This window comes from Brachyhypopomus gauderio, chromosome 7 (assembly GCF_052324685.1).
Source record: "Brachyhypopomus gauderio isolate BG-103 chromosome 7, BGAUD_0.2, whole genome shotgun sequence".
NCBI classification, from domain to species: Eukaryota; Metazoa; Chordata; class Actinopteri; order Gymnotiformes; family Hypopomidae; genus Brachyhypopomus; species Brachyhypopomus gauderio.
Window position 1 is genome coordinate 33,126,984 of NC_135217.1, and position 20,902 is coordinate 33,147,885.

The following is a 20,902-nucleotide window of genomic DNA, read 5'->3' on the forward strand; positions in this document are numbered from 1 at the left end:
AATAATATTTCATTAAAATATGAATAAAAAAATGTAAGGCTTTATGTTGTTTATTGAGTTGTATGTTTTGAGATGAACAACTTTGAATGTGTGCATGTCTAAAAAGAATGTAAAGACTACATATAATCGTGTTAGACAGACAGAGAGGCTGGCCAACATGATTAAAGATCCACGAGAAAGTGAAGTACATCTCATGTCCTTCTTCAGTTAGTGCAGAGTCTGTATCTGTGTGTGCGTGTGTGTGTTTGTGTGTGTGTGTGTGCGTGTGCGTGCGTGCATGCGTGTGTGTGTGTGTGTGTGTGTGTGTGTGTGTGTGTGTGTGTGTGTGTGTGTGTGTGTGTGTGTGTGTGAGGAGATGATGACAAGACCCAGCAGAACACTCCATGCTTGCTCATACTGGAAAAGGCCACAAGCCATTGATCGTGTGTCAGAGGGACCTGATGGAGGAACACCCAGATGACACTTTCACAGAGGGGTATCGTGCTCTAGTTGGAGACTGACTGCAGTCCTTTATACAGCCCAGGATGTTAGGAGGTTGGGCAAATCACAGGATGTGACATCACTGGAGAATGTGAATGACATGAAGAGGTACATATACAAAAGAAGAAAAGTCAACCTCATCATAATTTAAAATGACCTTGATGAAGATTTGTAAAAGAATGTGATACGGTCCATGTCTATCTCAAAGAACTTTCCCAGACAATGTTCTGTGCACGCGGTGATTTCAAACCTTTAGTCATTATCACTCTTTAAACTATACAGACTAATGATTCACCTTAAAGGTTAAGATGTATGAGCATAAAGGAGAACAATAACACTCTTCACAGTTTAAATGCCACTTCACAAGCGTTTTCAACTCTATGTGGGTCACGGCATCCGTTCCAAGTTGACCCACATATAAACGGATATGGGGGTGACGTAACAGATATCGCAGGTATGGCCAAATGTCCAAATGTAGGCTGTGCAGAGCAGAGCTGCTCGACATTACATGAATGAACACATGGGCGTTCAGGTTGACAATATGGGCATTTTCGAAATTTTAGCAATACTGCAGAGAACAAGCCGCTGCAATGGCCATTGTCAGAGCAATGATTGTGACCTAGATTTACTTGAAATTGCATGGGACAAAAAATCCACAGAAGCACTCTGCTGCACGCCACTGATTGCATTCACTCTTAAGACAGCTGCTCATCTGCAAAAACAACCTAGCAATCAGTGCACGAAAAGCTAAATTGAGTTAACACTATAGAAATAAGAGTGTGCTACGTGTGTTAGCCTCATTAGCAAACATGGATGAAGCGTTCCTTTAATTGAAAAAGAACTCTAGTTTTTCCCTTAGTGGAAAAAAATTACCCAGGAAAAGGAAATTGCCCCTACCTCTATCCCAGTAACTACAATATTTGCAAGCTTAGGAGACTTGATGATGAAGAGAGGACAGAAAAAGGGCACTGATCTCTCTCTCTCTCTCTCTCTCTCTCTCTCTCTGTATGTGTGTTTGTATGCACAATTCATCATCTAATAAACTACTATTAAATATTTCTACTAGTGTAAATATCTAAAGAGAATGTCAAAACTGACAATAAACAAGCATGACAAGAGAGTTCCTATAAAATGCTTCCTCATGAACACACTGTTTGGTCATGAATCGTGAATCTTGAGACATCCAGCAATAAGAAACTCTTTATATTAAGGAAATGATGTCTCACTCCAGTCCTGGAGAGCTGATGTCCTGCAGTTTGGTGACTTATGATATAACTCATGAGATATATCTGATGCGTTAAATCACATGTCAGCGGGTGTTTTAGAGCAGTACAATAAACACGACGGGCTATCTCATTCTCTCAAATCTTAAGCTATTTTTTAAATGATTCCTGCTGTTTTAAACAAGACCATTACAGAGAACCTTAAACTATGTTGTTCAAATCAGACTCTTTGAGGATTGTGGATCATTGGTGACCGTTTCACTGTGTGCAAATCGTCAGGCTTACTCAGCACATAATACCCAATACAATAAAAACCCCATAGCAGAACACTGACAACTCTACACATTCATATAGCGTGTGCACATTTGCATCTGCTTCTCAAGGTAATCTTTGTGCTAATCTTTGCCCTACCGACATGTGCTTTCAAAATACAGTCTAGATTCTAGTCTCTTCCTTTAGAGCACATAATTTTTCCTGCTAGTCAAAGGAAATGTCCCCAGTCTGATTTATTTTTGGAACCTTTCTTTGTTGTAATAAATCTTTAGCTGCGAAGGCGTCACAGAGCACGGGGCCGTGTTCCTGTGTTAACTAATGTCGCTGCAGAGAGAGAGAGAGGACCCACTGTCGGCATAATGAGAGGTAAGGCTGTATAGACATACTGCTTGTCACTGTCATGTGTTTGATACAGGCCACCACTCAGGCGGCTGGTTGCTTGTCCAGTGTGATTTGGAGAGACAGGGAGGCATGGCCTGGCCATGTAGTGGTATTGCCATGGGCATTAGGATTAGCTGCCTCCTATTCCAGACACATGCTACTTATTAAAGTTCAAGAGACCTATTGATGCTCTGGTTTTACATATGCACAAGGGAAGGTCGCACAGATGGAGTAATGGATGTGCTTGGACTTGAGGCAGATATGTGGGCATAATAAGAGAATTACTTTGAATACTCTCTTGTGATCAAAATGGGACTGAAGATAAGGCTGATAGGTGGAAACTGTCCAATGATTTATTTTCTAACCTTAAATATATTAAATGTTCTCTTGCATTGTATTTAGCATGAGGAAGAGGATTTGTGGCAGTGCTTACAGTTCTCCGATCAAAAGCACATTTCCTAGACATCACAATTTCGGTATCGTGCTTTAAACCCATTTCTGTGCACCAATAACATTTATTTTTGTGGGGTAGGCCGAAAGGGGCTGGGTGCAGATGCAAATATTGAATTCAGTTAGTGACTTAATGTCATATTACCTCAATGCCACTTTTGATAAATGAGCCTTTATTGAGCTTGGCTGTAATCTATAAGGGCCAGAAAGATTATCAGGACTTATGAGTCTTTTTAAAGTCTAATTTACATTGTCTGCATGTTTCACTGATATTTGCCCCGGTTGACCAAAGACGACAATGCTCTTTACAACGTGCCTATCTTAGTGCAATCTTATCCATGGATGTAGAAGACATATGGGCCAAGCAGAGAATATAGGATGTGAATGAAAAAAGTTGAATATTAGTGTTTTTCTAAGGGAATTTGCTGTAGCATTTAGGTTGAAATTTGAATCAGGTCTCTTTGCTGGGTTCAGACAAGACAGACACGAACCCCTACATGACAAGTCAGAAGACATGATCTAGAATTACAGATAACAAGCCATCAAATCAGCATCCTAGGCTTTCAGCAGTTCCCTGTGTTGCATTGCATAACGTACTTTGCAATCCACTCAAGTGTGTTGATTAGAAACTGTACTGACATTCGGTGGTCATTCAGCGCAAATGTATCCCAGGATGTGGCGATGTCGGAGATTCGTGTGGAAAGGTCTTGCCGTCTCACTAGAGAACTGCAGGGTGCAGGTGAAACCCCAGTGTTTTACTCAGGGAACATTTAAACCTTTGACCTGCCACTTGCTTTGGGCCTCCATATTAAATAAACCAAAATGAGTTCTCCCACATCTGATGAGAAGAAATAAGACCGAGAGATAAATTCACTTCTTAAATATTTGGCGGCATTAGATTTCCCTTTGAGGTGAAAAGGGAAAAAGGATAGGCTGTGTTGAGTAATTTAATAATTAATTTCCAGAGTGAATCACTGGGGTAAATTGGAGTGAGTTATCTCAAACTTTTTTGACAGACTAGGTGCACCAAAGACCCATAAATAGAACTAAGATGTCTGCTGCCTTCTGCACCTGTCAACTCTGTCTTGAGATGGATGCAGTCATTACCCTAATAACATTATTCTCAGGATGAATCCACTTTTTCTTGTTGCTTGATGGTATTATCTCTGGGGTTCCTCCGCAAAACCTAAAACGTAATTATCTTTTACCTTAACCTTCCTTTTCTTGCAATAACTTTTTCTTTATTTAACTCCGCAAATAAAGTAGGAAATATACTGTGTTCGAATTGTGAGGTATCAGCAATAAGATGCTGGGGAACATCTACAGAGGAGCCCAAATGCTCGTGGCATTTCCATTCAATAAGTTTTGCATTAAAAAAACATCCTGCCACCAGAAAAGGGAGAGAAGGTTGGATAACCCTCATCTCTCGGCGATCCCTTAGTGAGCTCATTCAGAGAGGCTGGGCGCTGGCTCGGAAACCCATCTGATTGGCATTCGGAGGGCAGTTTTGAAACAGCTCAGGTGCAAGTGCTCCATCTTCGTGGAGGAGGGTGGAGAGGAGGCATTGGCAGACAGCAACGACGCGGCCCGACTGCTGTGCATCTGTAATGATGAGCCTATACAATTTGATCTTTGCCTGGCTGCTAGTCTCACTTCAATGCAGCCATGTCTTATATTGATACTGAGAAATTTGTTTATAAGCTTATTACTTATTGTACGTGAACGTATTATAGTACATTTGCACTCTTGCTGATTGCATCCATCTTCTAGTAATAAGAGAGAATATGCCTATTTAAGTGACAGTGAATAAACCACATAGAGACAAAAGCATCTTTTAAGGTGGTTGTGTGTTCTGCTTCTTTAATTGTCTCAACAGTTAATACGGTCAATTAGATTGTTTTGGTACAGGAAAACTGTAGATACTTCATTCTGCGCAAGGAATTGATTACTCCAATTACATCCACTTAGGATGTGCTTTTTATAATTAGTGATGCATATTAATTCATGGTTAAGCAATAGTTTCCAATTAAGACAATAATTGCACAGCACAAAGTTATAAAGCCTGGATTTTACAATACATAAACATGTATGCCTTGGACTCCACAAAATGAAATACATATATTTATTTCAAGCAAACTTTGCATTTCAGCATAGACAACAGAAAAAGTAGACAAGCGAATACAATTTGAGCAGAAATTCACTTTTACCTGAAGCATTATCTCCCTTTTTGGAATGAGGATGTGCACATTCTCTCTCTATATATATATACTGTTCTCTCTCCCTCTCTCTCTCTCTCACACACACACACACACACACACACACACACACACACACACACACACACACACACACACACACACACACACACACACACCTCGATGACTCATTCAGATTACAAGCAAACCGTTCACTTACGTTCATTCAAGTCCACTCATTCTCCTCTGCGCAGACGCGAGGGAACAAATGCGTGACACTTACCGAAGACCATACCTATATAAATCCAAACTCCAGCCCTCCTTTGAAGAAGTCCTCAAACTAATATCCTGATAGACCACAGCTGAAGAGAGTCGCGCCCAACAAAGTTCAAAAATCTTTCCAAGGATATATCATTTGTGCACACCACAGGTACGCTACGTTTTGTTTTCGTGTAATGCGTAAAAGTGCCAACTTTGTCGTTTGCGTAACTGTCTCCGTGGGTAAATACCCATCATTCATCTTCATTATAGTTTGAGTAATTTGAGTAAAAACCAAAGTAAATAACTGGTGTGTTCACTTATTTTTCTTAGTAATCGAACTTGTAGCCAGATCGTGTTTAAACACAAAAGGAAACGATGCGATTAAAAATGGTCTCTGATGTGTGCATAATTTACCAATTCGTCCCACAGTTTCCTGCTGATCTTCTGAAATGAAGCTCAATTTTCTTATCACGACCGTGGTTCTGCTCCTTGCCTTTCTGCCACGATATGAATGTAGAGCTATCGATGTCTCGAACCAGCAGGTCCCGGAACTGGACCCACCGCAGCAGGCGCAGCCGGTCTTAGCCAGACTGGGAGAGGAGTACTTCATCCGACTGGGTAACAGAAATCAGAACAGCCCCCGTGCTTCATCTGACATGCACCTCGATTCATCCCTGGCGGTGTTCAAACGGGCACTTCAGCTGCAGCTAACGCAGCGTTTGTTGGAGGGCAAAGTTGGCAACGTCGGCCGCTTCGTCAGTTACGCGCAGCAGCCCGACGGTGCGACCGACAGGGAGCGGCGCTCCGAGGAACCGCCGATTTCTTTGGACCTGACCTTCCACCTGCTTCGAGAAGTTCTGGAAATGGCTCGGGCCGAACAATTAGCCCAGCAAGCTCATAGTAACAGAAAAATGATGGAAATCTTTGGGAAGTAAGCGTTACAAATTGACCAGCCAAAGAAATTTTTACATTTAGCACAAAACGTAATATTCTGTACTATAGAGCTGCTTTTTCCATCCTTATTTATTTATACTGTAATTATTTATTTGTAGATTTGAGCAAGAAAGTAATGGGAGAATGAACATCGACAGTATTAAGTAGGGAATTAAAAGAGCGAAACTGTCATCACTTTCCATAATTGTTGTATAAGTGCTAAATCAAACCTGTAGCATAAATACAATGATACATTCATTTTCTTTAAATAAAAAGAAGATATTTTCACAGTACTGTACTGAGAAACTGATATTTTATCTGACAGACTATACAGTTTCATTGTATATTATACAGTACATTGTTTAAGTTAATAAACTAATGAGCAAACAGCAGTTTTCTTTTGTTCAGGAGAATGTCGTATATTTATATTTTTCAATAAAACATTAAAAGAGATTTTCACTTCTTGTGTAGATTTTTGGAGTATAACAATAGTTGTTAATAAATGTAACATAAAAAAGACACCGAGATCTACCCCTCCATATATCATGGAAGTATTAAATATTCAGGGCAGCTCACAGGTCTCGTCTGAGGTGAACTCGACAAACGGACGATTGATCACGTCTTGGATCAGAAGAGCATGCTGTATTGAGGACATGCGAGTGTTTGAATAAACTCTTCAAACAAATAAACAGAGTCATAATAGTCTACATAAACATTTATGAACATATGGTTTAATCTGAAATGAAGACATGAAGCACATCGCGCACGTAGCTCCACAAACGAAACATACGCAAGCGGTCCAACAGAATCACGGCACTAAACCCAGTGGTTACCTCTGATGAGACTGTTTAACAGTTCTTCGAAGTTTTGCAGTTTGGCAATCATACAGGCATGGGCTACAACCTCTGAGCCCTATGATAAATGTTGTCCTGAACATTTGTGCCACAGGCCCAAGATCAACTCGCACCTCTGTATGAACCGTTCATGATTCCAACATCTCATGCGCATGCGCGTCGTGGGGGGAAGAAACCCTGTAACTTCACTAAACACTGAATTTCAATCCTGATAAGACTGCTTATCACTGTTGTTACAAACTTTCAGCACACTCTGTTCCTGGCAGGGCGGCCACGTTTAAGCATATGGCCATTCATTCGGATTTTGCGAAAATACATTCTTCTGAATTCTTGGTTCATTGCTACTAAATAATGAATACATGGTGTAACTGTTTCAATATGACTTTACTGTGCAACTCTGCTTGATATCCCCACAAACATCGGCGCTGGTGTGACTCATTCTGTCCGCTGTACACGGCGACCGGACCGAGACCTTCACCGGGGCCACAGTGTCGAAGGAAGGTCGCACTGAACCGTGTATTAAAGATATTGCATGCCTGTACTACAAATCCTTTCCACTAAGGCTAGACTTAAGCCGAAGGGCTAACAAGATACACGCGGCATTGCAGTGTACAGACTTCTGTCCTCGCAGTCCCTGAAAGCAAACCTCGTTTCCACACTGACCTGCAGTGCCGCTAAATTCGAACAGCAATAGTGAACATGGGTACATTAAGGTCAGTTTAGTGTGAAAAGGGCGAAAAAATAAACAAACAAACCAAATCAACTGGGAGATTATTTCCACAACGACCTACGGAATTTGATGTTGGTCGGGACATATTATGGGAAAACGCTGGCTGGAAAACACGGTGAATGTGAATAACAATTAATTCTACTAAATTGTGATCCTAATTCAGGCCTTACTTTAGACTACTGAGAGACCGGTTTAATGTAATTAACATTTATACATAAAACCTATTATCTTGTAACATTAAAAATGCAATTTGAAGAAGACCATGTCATTCAGAATCTAAAGACTATTGCAGTACCAACATCAGGAATAAATACCATGCAAAATGCTCCCTAAGCACAAAACAACAGAATCAATCTTGGATGAGTTTTCAAAACCATCCACGTTTAAATTTAGTCATTTGATGTGTGTAACAGAGTCGGTAACAAAAAAAAAAAAAAGTAAAACGGAAATGTACTAGGCCTATTTGAGGCACTCCTTCCACTTTCAAACGTGCCAGTACAAATTCCCTGGGAGCAAACAGGTGTGTAAAAGGAATCTGGTGAGGCTATGAGTGTTTGAGGTGGTTGCTGCAGACCTGAAGCTAGGTGGTGTTGTGTACGCCATGCTCTACTTGAGGCTGGGATATAGGAGTGGGTTGGAAGGGTGGTGACCCCACCACGGCTTCTCCCAGTGCAGCATGTTCTCTGTGGTCTTCCACCCGTGCTTCCACCACACCTCCATCTTCCTGTTCCTCCACCTCATCTACAAAATGCAAGCCAAGATTTTGAGAAGAGAGACAGGCCTTGATGGCCATAACACATGAACCAGCTTTAGGAATAAATAGCCAACAACATGTCCATGTCTGGAAAAGCCATTAGCTCATCCACACTTAATATACATAAGCTTAAGCTACTGGATAAACTATTTTAGTTTACCTCTGGCAAAGTCTATAGCATGCAGGGCCCTTCCCTCCTTTTTAAAATTAACAGCAAAATGATCCATGTTCTCATAGCCACGCTCCACTTTCTCCAAATGGGATGTACTGGAGGCCTCATCAATCCTAGTGGAATAGACAGCATGCTCAGACTGGATGTGGCACACGACTGAAACATCTGTCTAGTGTTGCTGAATGTCTTCACTTACTTTTGTAACAGGCACTTGGCACTCTGAAATCCCAAAGAGAGGAGTACATAAGCAATGCAATTCAGTGGAAAACAGGCTGACAGCATTCCAGTGCTAATTAGTCAGTTCTGGTGCATCACAACCAAGCTGTGTGGAGCATCCACAGCGCTGAATTTATTCACCTGGAGAAAAACAGCCAGCTCAGGGTCCTGCATGGTTTGGATCCCTGACTCCACAATCTTGGTCATGCACTCGATGTGATCTTCGTACTTCCTCTTGAGTCCACGGATATATCCAAGTTTCTCCTCCTGCTCGGCTGTCACTCTCCCACTCATCTCCTGCTTTCTGTCCTCCAGGATAGCGTACAGATGGTCAAACTTTTCACACACCTGGGATTTTTGCTTCCTGCTGTTCACCTGCAAGACAGAGTTTCATCTCTTATAAACCAGCCCTGGTCTTTACAGTGGCTCAAATAAAGGTGAAGTGTTAAAAAACAAGATAAAAAAAAGAAAGAGTAAAACATTATTCACAATTAAACAAAAATAAAAAATATATAAAAATAAACTTTCAAATCCCTTACCTGACAGCCCTAATTTGTCCTTGACTGTCTCTATCCTTCAGGTCTAGTTACAGTGGCTTGTACTCAGCCGTGTGTGTGATGGAGGTGACTAGCTTTCCTCTGCTTGTCGGTCCCGCAGACGTCCAGGATATGTCTGTGGGCGGCTGGAACGTCTCCAGCATCCCACCAGCCTGTCTCATTAGCTATGTTGCAAGTTTGGCCAAGGGGCCGACCTCATGCCCCCCATCTGTAACCCAGCTTCCTTCCAGTACCTTCGGTCATGGGACCGGCCCACACACAGGACAACTCACCTCTATAGCCCGGCAGGTCTCCTGCAGCTGACTGATGATGCCCTGGATTCTGTCATTGTTGCCCACCATCATCGCTATACCGTCCGTCAGCTCTGTCTGGAATTCATGGCATATGTGAGCAATCAGTACGGTGCACACACACACACACACACACACACACACACACACATATATATATATATCAATATATATATATATATATATATATATCAATATATATATATATATATATATATATATATATATATATATATATATATATATATATATATATATATATATATATATATATATATACGTATAAATTACATAACTATTTTTGAATGCTGTAAGTTTACCATGACCATGTAGTGTAACAGCTGTGAGACTAAGGACAATGGTTGAAAACTATCTGTTTGCTTGAACAGTTGTGTTGTTTCAACTCTAATTTTAACATTACTTATTAAATTGAACAAATGTGACCTAGTCCAAAATACTCAATAGTGATATTAATTTCAATATATAATGAACCTTTTGGAGTTGGTAAACACTTTTGAGGGGTGACACCTCACAGTCCTTGTGAGAGCCGAACACCTTGCACATGGAACAAGTTGGAACTGCGCATGTCAAGCAGTAGATGTTGATCTTCTCATCTTGATGCACCTCACACATGGGCTGGTCAGCTTTTCTCTCCAGAGTAGGTCTGCTGCTGTGAAACATCAATAAATGTACATATTAAAACGATACGTCAACAGGTGAACTGTGTAATCAAAATGTGGACTCTTCGTGCTCTAGTATGGAATCCGCAGACAGAGAATTCCCCCAGTACCAGGCAAAGAGCCGAAGCATTGACCCCAGAATGATCTGCTGATTAAAAGGGTGAGGTTCGTGTCTTGCATGCTGTGGGGAATCCCTGAGGGCTTCGCTACAGAATGCAGCCAGAAGATTAGCTTGGTCCCTAGACAGAGACCCTCCAAACCTTTGACCTACAAACTATAGGGCACCAAGAACCCGCACTCAATTTTAAGATTCTTCTTGGCTAAATTACTGCTACCACCATTACCAGCGCCTCACAAAAAGTATTACTTTCCTTGCAATTCGCAGATCATAGCAGTCACTACGAACATCTTTCTACTCCATCTGTCCAAAGTTCACTATTTTGTGAGCAGGGGTAAGCAAAAAAAAAAATGCAGATTGAATATTGAGTTAAATGTTCAGTATATTATGAAAAATTTTATGTTCAATACATTCAATATATGTTCAATGTTTTGAATTAAAAACAAAAACAAAACATCCACACTGATGGACATGGGTTGGGGAGTGGGGGGGGTCACCGTTAATGTAGGCCTATAAATTACAGACCAACCCAGTAAAATATTTTGCTATCTTAATCCAGTTGAAAAAAGACTAATACATGAAATGAATGGATCACCCATATAAAGGTGGATATTCTATAGCCAAGGTGGATATTCTATTACGTTCGCCACCCCCCCCCCCCCCCAACCCCCGCTCAACAACTTGACAGTGTCCTTGTTTTTGTCAGACCTAAGTGGCAACCCTAATTTGAGATGATCTGTTTTGTTATTGTAAGAGTATAATCAACATTTATAATGTGAACTTCTCAATGACGATAGATGGACTGTCTGTATTTATTTTTGTAACCAAGTAGTTAGCGTTAGCCAGCTAGTTTAGCTGAACACTTTGGAATCAAATCTAGGTTGCAAGCTAGGAGTGTAGGACAGCATTAATTATTAGTGAATTTATTCAAAATTGTAAATTTTCCTGCTTGCTGAGATGACAAAATGTTAGGAAGCATAATTATGTATTGTGTATGTATATAAGTACGACTCAGTGGGGCTTGGAGCAGTGGTAGGGGAGAGAGGGTTAAAGGTGATGAGGTTATTGTGAGTGAAGTCAGCGGGCTGAGATACGTGTGAAACATTAATTATTTGGCATAGGTTTTAATCTCATGTGTATTATTGCAGTAGTGAGGATCTGTAGAGGAACTGAAAAGGCCCACACAGGTCTGGAAGATATCCTGCTATTGTTCCCCTTAACATGGACATCTCATCCTGCCTTTTACATTTGTAACTCGTTAGCTCACCAGGACAAATAGTGAGGTGGAACCAAGCTGTATGAAAACAGCAGAAAGACTGCAAAAGAATGTAATACATCTGCAATCAGTAGTCATAGGTTTGTTAAAATGCTACACAAAGATGCTGTTGGTGGTCATACTGAAAGGACATAATTTCACTGCTTGCTGTCCACTTAGCAGATCTGACCTGCTTGACTCCTGTTTGTACATGTCGATGATATTTTCCACCAAAAGATTCCTTTGCAGCCCATAGACTCCATGACGATCCAGTAGCACCTCGTGTCTGCAGGAGGGACATCTGAAACGGCCACCTGAAGTCACCGTGCCTCCTCTGGTGGGAAGGTATGGATTAGAAGCCTGCATGTGTTGTAGGGACAATAACAAGTGTTACACCACAGCATGGTTTTCAAAATGCAGCATTGCACTAAATAATGGTGACAGCAGAACAGTTTCCAAATGATTATATATTTGTTACTGTGGCAGTTTTACACTACTAACTGTTTTGTTCCTGTAGGCATTTCTATATTTTTACAGATGTTTAGACAACTAAGGTGACACGTTTAGCTTTAAGTTTTACTGGTTTAAGAGAATGAACACAAATGATGGCCTACATATTAGTGCTGCTAATGGCTAAATACTCTGATAACTTCAAAGACTACATCAAACCAAACGTAAGTGTTAATAATAATGTACTACATTGTACATTATTCTGGACTTTTATAGACATACTGTTATTATATAAAAATATATTTATACACTCTAATTTGTAATTATAGTGTTATATGTTAAACAAGATAGTCCTGAGTCGAATGCCAACGCAAAAACAAAGTTTCTTAAGAAAGAATTCCACTGTACCTGAAATATGTCGTTTGCACATTTCCTGCAAAGGTTGTGTTGACACGGAAGAATCACTACTGGTTTGGTAAATATTTCTAAGCATATGGGGCAAATGAGTTGTTTCTCCAAATTATCCATGATAGGACGAGGAAATAAGAGGTGACCTACTCTGTATTCTTTTCTCTTCTCACTATAGGTATTTATCTGTTATAAAGTCCCCTGTTTTTGTGGCTTGGTGGAATTCGCCATTGCCTAACTTTGTGCAGCCCACGATCATATGGCAGAAGTCTTATCAGTCTGTGCTGTTTTTAGAAACATTCACGTCAGTTGCTACGTTTGGTTTACCATATATGAATGTGGGGAAACATCTTCCTCTGAGCGAACACCGAGAAACTACAAATCCTGGCAAAACGTGGTGCATTGTCATGTAAAAATGGTAATATATTTGACCCATAGATCTACAACTATTTTAATAACGCTGCCAGCGAACTTCAGAAAGTTTTCCAGTCAACAATTTTGTAAAAGCCGGGTGTTGTGGAGAATGCGGGCATCGATCCCGCTACCTCTCGCATGCTAAGCGAGCGCTCTACCATTTGAGCTAATTCCCCATGTTAACTACGAGGCTGAAGTTGGTTCCTTATTCGCCAGTGTCTTATTCGCACTTTCCGTTCCACCTTAAAAAAATAAAGCGGTAGTTTCATTATGTCGCCGCGATAGAATGTATTGTACGTTTCTATGGCTGTATCTCCTGATTATTACATCGTCTCAGAAATCTAACGAACAGGTTTGATTGACCATATAAGTGACTGTATAAATCCAGAAGAAGAAGAGTTTTTACTGTAGAATATTTTTATAATCGTCCTGTGAAGTTGGCATGTCAGGCGAAAATGTACTATGCATACAATGCATTGGTCTTAGTTTGTATGGCTGTATCTCCTGATTCTTACATCGTCTCAGAGATCTGACAAGCAGGTTTGATTGACCATATAAGTGACTGTATAAATCCAGAAGAAGAAGAGTTTTTACTGTAGAATATTTTCATAATCGTCCTGTGAAGTTGGCATGTCAGGCGAAAATGTACTATGCATACAGTGCATTGGTCTTAGTTTGTATGGCTGTATCTCCTGATTCTTACATCGTCTCAGAGATCTGACGAGCAGGTTTGATTGACCATATAAGTGACTGTATAAATCTTACCATGTAAGAATCAGGAGATACAGCCATACAAACTAAGACCAATGCACTGTATGCATAGTACATTTTCGCCTGACATGCCAAATTCACAGGACGATTATAAAAATATTCTACAGTAAAAACTCTTCTTCTTCTGGATTTATACAGTCACTTATATGGTCAATCAAACCTGCTCATTAGATTTCTGAGACGATGTTATAATCAGGAGATACAGCCATAGAAACGTACAATACATTCTATCGCGGCGACATAATGAAACTACCGCTTTATTTTTTTAAGGTGGAACGGAAAGTGCGAATAAGACACTGGCGAATAAGGAACCAACTTCAGCCTCGTATATTAACCTAACTCAATCTTCAGCAACTTGAAAAAAAACGCAACTATTATGCCTTAATTAAATGTCTGATTCCAAGTAAAAAACGTCTGCCAGATTTAGTTCGGATGTTTTATTAACGGCTTTTAAACTACAAACTAAGTATAAAAGTGTATATGAAGGGAAAACAGAAAACAGTGTGCATGCCGGCCCCTTCGATAGCTCAGTTGGTAGAGCGGAGGACTGTAGCGGATACATAGACATCCTTAGGTCGCTGGTTCGAATCCGGCTCGAAGGAGTCACTTTTTAAAAATGTATTTTGTGACTATAAAATCAGGACTGTGTGTTACGTGGACACGAATCCCGTAACCGGGCAAAGATTTGATTAGACTTCGACGTGTCATTTGCCGAAGACAAATGTAATTCTGACAGGTAACTGACTAAAAAAATATGCAACCAGCGAGGTCGCTGGTTCGAATCCGGCTCGAAAGAGACAACCTTTTGGAGTTTTTCTGACGTTAAAATTGTAATAGTGCACCACAAGTTTTTCATGTTGCAACTCACACACATACATACATACAGATATATCCATGATGGCAAAGTGATTCTCTTTTTCATATGTGATTAACCCCTTACACTCAAAAGATTGACACATATTCCTCACACTTAATACCCTTTTTCTACATCACAGTTTCTGCACCTTTGAGAATCTAAAAACAGGACTGATAACAGAGAGACATTAGTTAGATACATTATTCTTCAAATTTAGGTTAGCTAACTATACCGTTGTGAGAATTAACTCAGGAAAAAATAAACGTCTTTAGCTAGATAACATGGAAACATTAAATGATAAATAACATGTAGATCAAAATGTAATATGAATGACTTACATGGAATCCATAACAAGTAAGGTACATCGCTACATCACACTAGCTAGAAGTTACTTGACAGCTGTAAGGACATTTATGATTCACTGTCTGTGACCCTCAATCTCAACACTGACATTGTGTTCATTCTTTTTTTATCTGTGTGCCTGCACCTCAGTAAGACCTTTTCAATTTTTCTGTTCCCTGTTTATCTTGTACTTTTCCATTGACCCTACATCCACTCCACTGTACCTCCTCAAGCTACAGAACACTGAGGGCTATTTGCAAACCCAGATCGCTATGATATATGTCTAGAGACAATAGCTAACTAATTAACTAACTAGATTTGTGAGTTTTACCTAAGAAACCTCATGGGAAAATAAATAGTTCAAGCTATATAACACAAACATGCACAAAACAGCCTTGCGTATAAACAAATATGTTAGCATACATGTGTCTTCCTCCGACATCCCAAATCATAGGCGATACATAAGTAGTCTGAACATGGCCTGGACAAGTAAACGGACTTTGTTGTTTTTGACGAAAAATGGAATTCCTCCAGGTAACTGGCTAAAGAAAAATGGACTTCGTCTGCACCATTGGCAGATGAGAATGGACTTCGTCCGTGCCATTGGCAGATGAAAATGGACTTCGTTGGTGCCATTGGCAGATGAAAAATGGAATTGGTCCACGCCATTGGGTGCTGTTTTTTTTTTTTTTACAGACGTGTGGTTGTTGGTAGAATGGATAGGATGAAGTGAACTGAAGCTAAACCAATTTCTGAGAAAAATGTCAGATAGGTAGGTTATGTTAGTTAGCTATCTATCAGGTAACTTCTAGCTGTCTGTCATTTAACTTTCCCGTTATGAATAACCTATTATGTAAGTAATATGTCGTTCATATTATAATTTGAAAAATAATTTATCAAACCTTTTTTCTGTGTAGCCTTCTACTCTAATTTTAGTTTTTCAAAGAATCAGTGCAGTATATATGGGACAGTGATGGAGCAGTCCAACCTTCTGCTGGTAAAGTGAACCAGTAAACTCTCATGCACTGATACAAAGACTGCCTCAAAACTCAGAGTCTCTGTGCTACAAAACAAGTATAAACCACTAGACATTGTATATCATTCTAGATGCTTCTGTTATTGGGTGGTCATGGCCTGGCTGTTAGGGAGCTGGTCTTGTGACCAGAGGGTTGTGGGTTCGATTCCCAGACCTGAGGCCTCTGAACAAGGCCCTTAACCCTCAATTGCTCACTTGTATAAAAAAAAAAATGAGATAAAAATGTAAGTCGCTCTGGATAAGGGCGTCTGCCAAATGCCATGAAATGTATTATAGAAGTTATTTATAGCAGTTATTAAGGACGAACCGTCGATAGTTATAACACCCCAATTCTAGCTAGTTAACACAAGTGTAGATATATAACGTGGACATCAAAACCGATAAATATGAACTAAATGATATGGAAGTTATTCTGTGTCAATATTAAAATGAACATGTAACCTAGGCACTATAGGGTGCACACACCAGTGTATTTTCATGCCGGTCCCAAGCCCAGATAAATAGGGAGGGTTGCATCAGGAAGGGCATCCGGTATAAAAACTGTGCCAAATCAAATGATGCGGATCAAAAATTAAATTCCATACCGGATTGGTCGAGGCCCGGGTTAACAACGACCGCCACTGGTGCTGTTGTCCAACATGGCATTAGCGGAAATTGGACTACTGTTGGGACAAGGAGGAGGAGGAGAGGGAGGAAGAGGGTTCTGAAGCTGAAGGAGAGGAGGCAGAGCAGGAAGGTGGAGGTTAGAATTGGTACGTTGAATGTGGGCTCTATGACAGGTAAAGGGAGAGAGCTAGCTGATGCGATGGAGAGGAGGAAGATAGATATACTGTGTGTACAAGAGACCAAGTGGAAGGGGAGCAAGGCCAGGAGCATTGGTGGTGGCTTCAAACTCTTCTATCATGGTGTAGACAGGAAGAGAAATGGAGTAGGGGTAATCCTGAAGGATGAGTTTAGTAAGAGTGTAGTGGAGGTAAAGCGAGTAAGTGACAGGGTGATCTGTGTAAAGTTAGAGATTGATGGGGTGATGATGTGTGATGATCAGTGCTTATGCTCCTCAGGTAGGTTGTGATGTGGAGGAGAAAGAAGAATTCTGGAGAGAGTTAGATGAAGTTGTTTTGCAGGTTCCTAAAGAAGAGAGAGTGCTTATTTGAGCAGATTTAAATGGACATGTTGGTGGAGGAAACAGTGGTGATGAGGAGGTGTTGGGTAGATATGGTGTTAAAGAAAGGAATACGGAAGGACAAATGGTGGTAGATTTTGCTAAAAGGATAAAGATGTAGTTTACACTTACTTTAAGAAAAAGGAAGAGCACAGAGTAACATATAAGTGTGGAGGAAGATGCACACAGGTCGACTATACCCTTTGTAGGAGACAAAACCTGAAAGAGGTTAGTGATTGCAAGGTGTTACCAGGGGAGAATGTAGCTAAACAGCATAGGACGGTGATATGTAGGATGGTTTTGGAGGTGAAGAAGAGGAAGAGAGTGAGAGCGGAACCTAAGATCAGGTGGTGGAAGTTAAAGGATGAGGACTGTGGTAGAAGAAAGTAGACAGAGGTACAAGGAGATGTATCGTAAGGCAAAGAGAGCAGTAGCAGAAGCTAAAGAGAAGGCATATAGCAAGCTGTATGAGAAGTTGGACACTAAGGAAGCGGAAAAGGATCTGTACAGATTGGCCAGACAGAGAAACCGTGATGGGCAGGATGTGCAGCAGATTAGGATGATAAAGGATAAAGATGGAAATGTGTTCTCGGGTGAGGAGAGTGCCTTGGGAAGGTGGTAGGAGTATTTTGAGGAACTGAAGAATCAAGAGAATGAAAGGGAAAGAAGGTTAGAAGAGGTAGAGTTTGTGAATCAGGTAGTGCCTCAGGTGAGCAAGGAGGAAGTAAGGGCTGCAATTCGGAGAATGAAGTGTGGTAAGGCAGTTGGACCGGATGATATTCCAGTGGAGGCATGGAAATGTTTGGGAGAGACAGCAGTGGAGTTTTTGACTGGGTTATTTAACAGAATCTTGGAAGGTCAGAAGATGCCTGAGGAGTGGAGACGAACATAATGGTGCCGATTTTCAAGAATAAGGGTGACGTTCAGAGCTGTTGTAATTACAGGGGAATAAAGTTGATCAGTCACAGCCTGAAAATCTGGGAAAGAGTAGTGGAAGCTAGGCTTAGAGGAGAGGTAGAGATCTGTGAGCAGCAGTATGGTTTCATGCCATTTAAGTGCACCACAGATGCTGTTTGCTTTGAGAGTGGTAATGGACAAGTATAGGGAAGGACAGAAGGAGTTTCATTGTGTGTTTGTTGACTTAGAGAAAGCTTATGATAGAGTACCGAGACAGGAGCTGTGGTATTGTATGAAGAAGTCGGGAGTAGCAGAAAAGTATGTGAGGGTAGTGCAGGATATATGAGAACAGTGTGACAGCAGTGAGATGTGCGGTAGGAATGACAGATGGGTTTAAAGTGGGGGTAGGACTACATCAGGGATCAGCCCTGAGACCCTTCCTGTTCGCAATTGTCATGGACAGACTGACGGACGAGGTTAGGCAGGAGTACCCTTGGACTATGATGTTTGCTGATGACATTGTGATCTGTAGTGAGAGTAGGGAGCAGGTGGAGGTGAGCTTGGAAAGATGGAGATATGCTTTGGAGAGAGGGGAATGAAAGTGAGCAGGAGTAAAACAGATACATGTGTGTGAATGAGAGGGCAGACGGTGGACAGGTCCAGTTACAAGGAGTTGATTTGGTGAAGGTTGACGAGTTTACCTACTTAGGGTCGAGGGTACAGAGTAATGGAGGAAGTGAAAGAGAGGTAAAGAAGAGAGTGCAGGCAGGGTGGTGTGGATGGCATAAAGTGTCTGGGGTGATCAGTGATAGAAGGGTGTCGACTAGAATGAAAGGAAAGATCTATAGGACAGTAGTGAGACCTGCTATGTTGTATGGACTGGAGACAGTGGCACTGACAAAGATACAGGTGAGGGAGATGGAGGTGTCTGAGATGAAGATGCTGAGATTGTCATTTGGAGTGATGAGGACGGATATGATCAGATATTAGTTTATTAGAGGATCAGCAAATGTAGCATGTTTTGGAGATAAAGTTAGAAAAGCGAGATTGAGATGGTTTGGACATGTACAGAGGAGGGAGGAGAGGTATATTGGTAGGAGGGTCTTGAGGAAGGAACTTCCAGGCAAGAGGAGGAGAGGTAAACCTAAGAGGAGGTTTATGGATGCAGAGGTAGAGGATATGTGAGTGGCTGGTGTGTCAGTGGAGGACACTCAGGACAGGGCCAGATGGAGGAGTTTGATCTGCTGTGGCGATCCCTAAATGGGAATTGCCGAAAGAAGAAGAAGAAGATTTAAATTAACATGTAATACGCATTTGCATTTACATGTTCCACTCATACAAGCAACTCTGAGCTCAAAATTCAAATTCAAATGCAATTGTTCCATTCACATTTTCAATGTGGTAGACGTCTATTCATATTTCATTTACACATACATTTTAATGCTTTATTTGTGCCTTTATTGAAATGAAAATGTATTTCCCGATTTGAATGATCAAGTTCATGTGATCATGCAAAGGTTGTATCAGATTTGTAATTAAAATGCTATTCGCTACCACGCTAAAATATGTCAATATTCAAACGTTAATGGATAAATAGCGCCTCTCCTGTCTGCAATAACATTACGATACCAACAGCGCTCAAACTTTGTCACGCTAAGCAGTTTTTAAACATGGTCGCAGAAGCGCTCATTAGATAAATTCAAAGGGTAGCAGACGAGTCCTTATGGTGAATTTACACTAAATTAGTGTTAAAGGTTAAGCCAGTGGTTCCCAAACTTTTTCTGCCGTGCCCCCCTTTAGTAGATGAGAATATTTTTGCGCCCCCCCTACACCCCCCCCCCCCCCCATATTGACTAGGGATGTGTTGAAAACTTACAAAAACAATAGGTTCACAACTTTGGTCAAACATGAAAAAAATTAACTGCAAGAAACATTTTAAATGGTTCAAGAATTCTAAATGTAATTTAAAATAAATAAGGAGATGAAATAAGAGAAACAGCAATACATATGCGGCTAGTTTGCAAGCGCAGACATCACGCAGAGCACAAAGCATGTAACGGCCAGAAATATGTGTACTGTCTCTTTAAGGGAGCGAGTTGAGCGTGCGTACGGAATATTGTTGTTTTTTTAGCTTTCTGCCGTAGACCGAGTCAGACCACTGCTCTTTATTTTATTTCTGTAAGTAACGCATTAAATGAGCTTTGGACAACTCACCAGTTCATGTATGAACAGTGAAGTATTGCTGGAGCCCAGGTTTATTTTGGTCAACCAGCAAATAAACGGACTAAGTGGAATACCACCAGCGCGAGTATTAGGGTTGAACTAACTCCGAAAAGCAAGCAATACAAGCATAGAATTAGAGTGAATAGATCTGTTTTTATGGATCGGCCACATTGTCCCCGATACCCGATCTAGAATTTTTTCAGATATTAATATCGGAATCGGTGCATCCCTAATTGATACATGTGCACGTTTTACTTTCAAGCTCCGCGCCCCCCCTGCAATAGCTCCGCGCCCCACCTGGAACCACTGGGTTAAGCGATCAAGTGGCAGACATCTCAAGCCACCCGTCTGTAAAATACATCCAATGCCTGAGCCCCATTCCATTTTTCTCGGCCAATGGCGCGAACCATTCCATTTTCTTCGTTTTCCTCGGCCAATGCCTGGCCACCATTCAATTTTTCCTCGGCCAATGCCTGGCCACCATTCCATTTTTCCTCGGCCAATGCCTGGCCACCATTCCA

The 20,902-nt window shown here is 41.0% G+C and overlaps 2 protein-coding genes and 2 non-coding genes across 5 annotated transcripts; 2 read left to right on the plus strand and 2 right to left on the minus strand.

The window, feature by feature from the left end:
• The first annotated feature begins 5,216 nt into the window (after positions 1-5,216).
• crhb (corticotropin releasing hormone b) lies at positions 5,217-6,574 on the plus strand. Its single transcript, XM_077013389.1, has 2 exons — positions 5,217-5,432; positions 5,693-6,574. Exon 2 carries the CDS (start codon positions 5,713-5,715, stop codon positions 6,196-6,198), a length of 486 nt encoding a protein of 161 aa, XP_076869504.1. The 5' UTR covers positions 5,217-5,432; positions 5,693-5,712; the 3' UTR covers positions 6,199-6,574.
• trim55b (tripartite motif containing 55b) lies at positions 6,575-12,940 on the minus strand. Of its 2 annotated transcripts, none has more exons than XM_077013388.1 (8): positions 12,681-12,940; positions 12,013-12,182; positions 10,262-10,436; positions 9,752-9,847; positions 9,064-9,297; positions 8,903-8,925; positions 8,695-8,819; positions 6,575-8,521 (listed from the first exon to the last, which is right to left on the minus strand). In XM_077013388.1, exons 1-8 carry the CDS (start codon positions 12,798-12,800, stop codon positions 8,361-8,363), a joined length of 1,104 nt encoding a protein of 367 aa, XP_076869503.1. In that variant the 5' UTR covers positions 12,801-12,940; the 3' UTR covers positions 6,575-8,360. The 2 variants fall into 2 exon arrangements, with proteins under 2 accessions (XP_076869503.1, XP_076869502.1); XM_077013387.1 differs by having other exon boundaries at positions 10,262-10,439.
• A 257-nt stretch (positions 12,941-13,197) lies between these two features.
• Positions 13,198-13,270, minus strand: trnaa-agc (transfer RNA alanine (anticodon AGC)). Its single transcript has one exon. It is a non-coding gene; the product is annotated as a tRNA-Ala (tRNA).
• Positions 13,271-14,381: 1,111 nt separating this feature from the next.
• Positions 14,382-14,467, plus strand: trnay-gua (transfer RNA tyrosine (anticodon GUA)). The gene is given in 2 exon segments: positions 14,382-14,418; positions 14,432-14,467. It is a non-coding gene; the product is annotated as a tRNA-Tyr (tRNA).
• Positions 14,468-20,902: the final 6,435 nt, after the last annotated feature.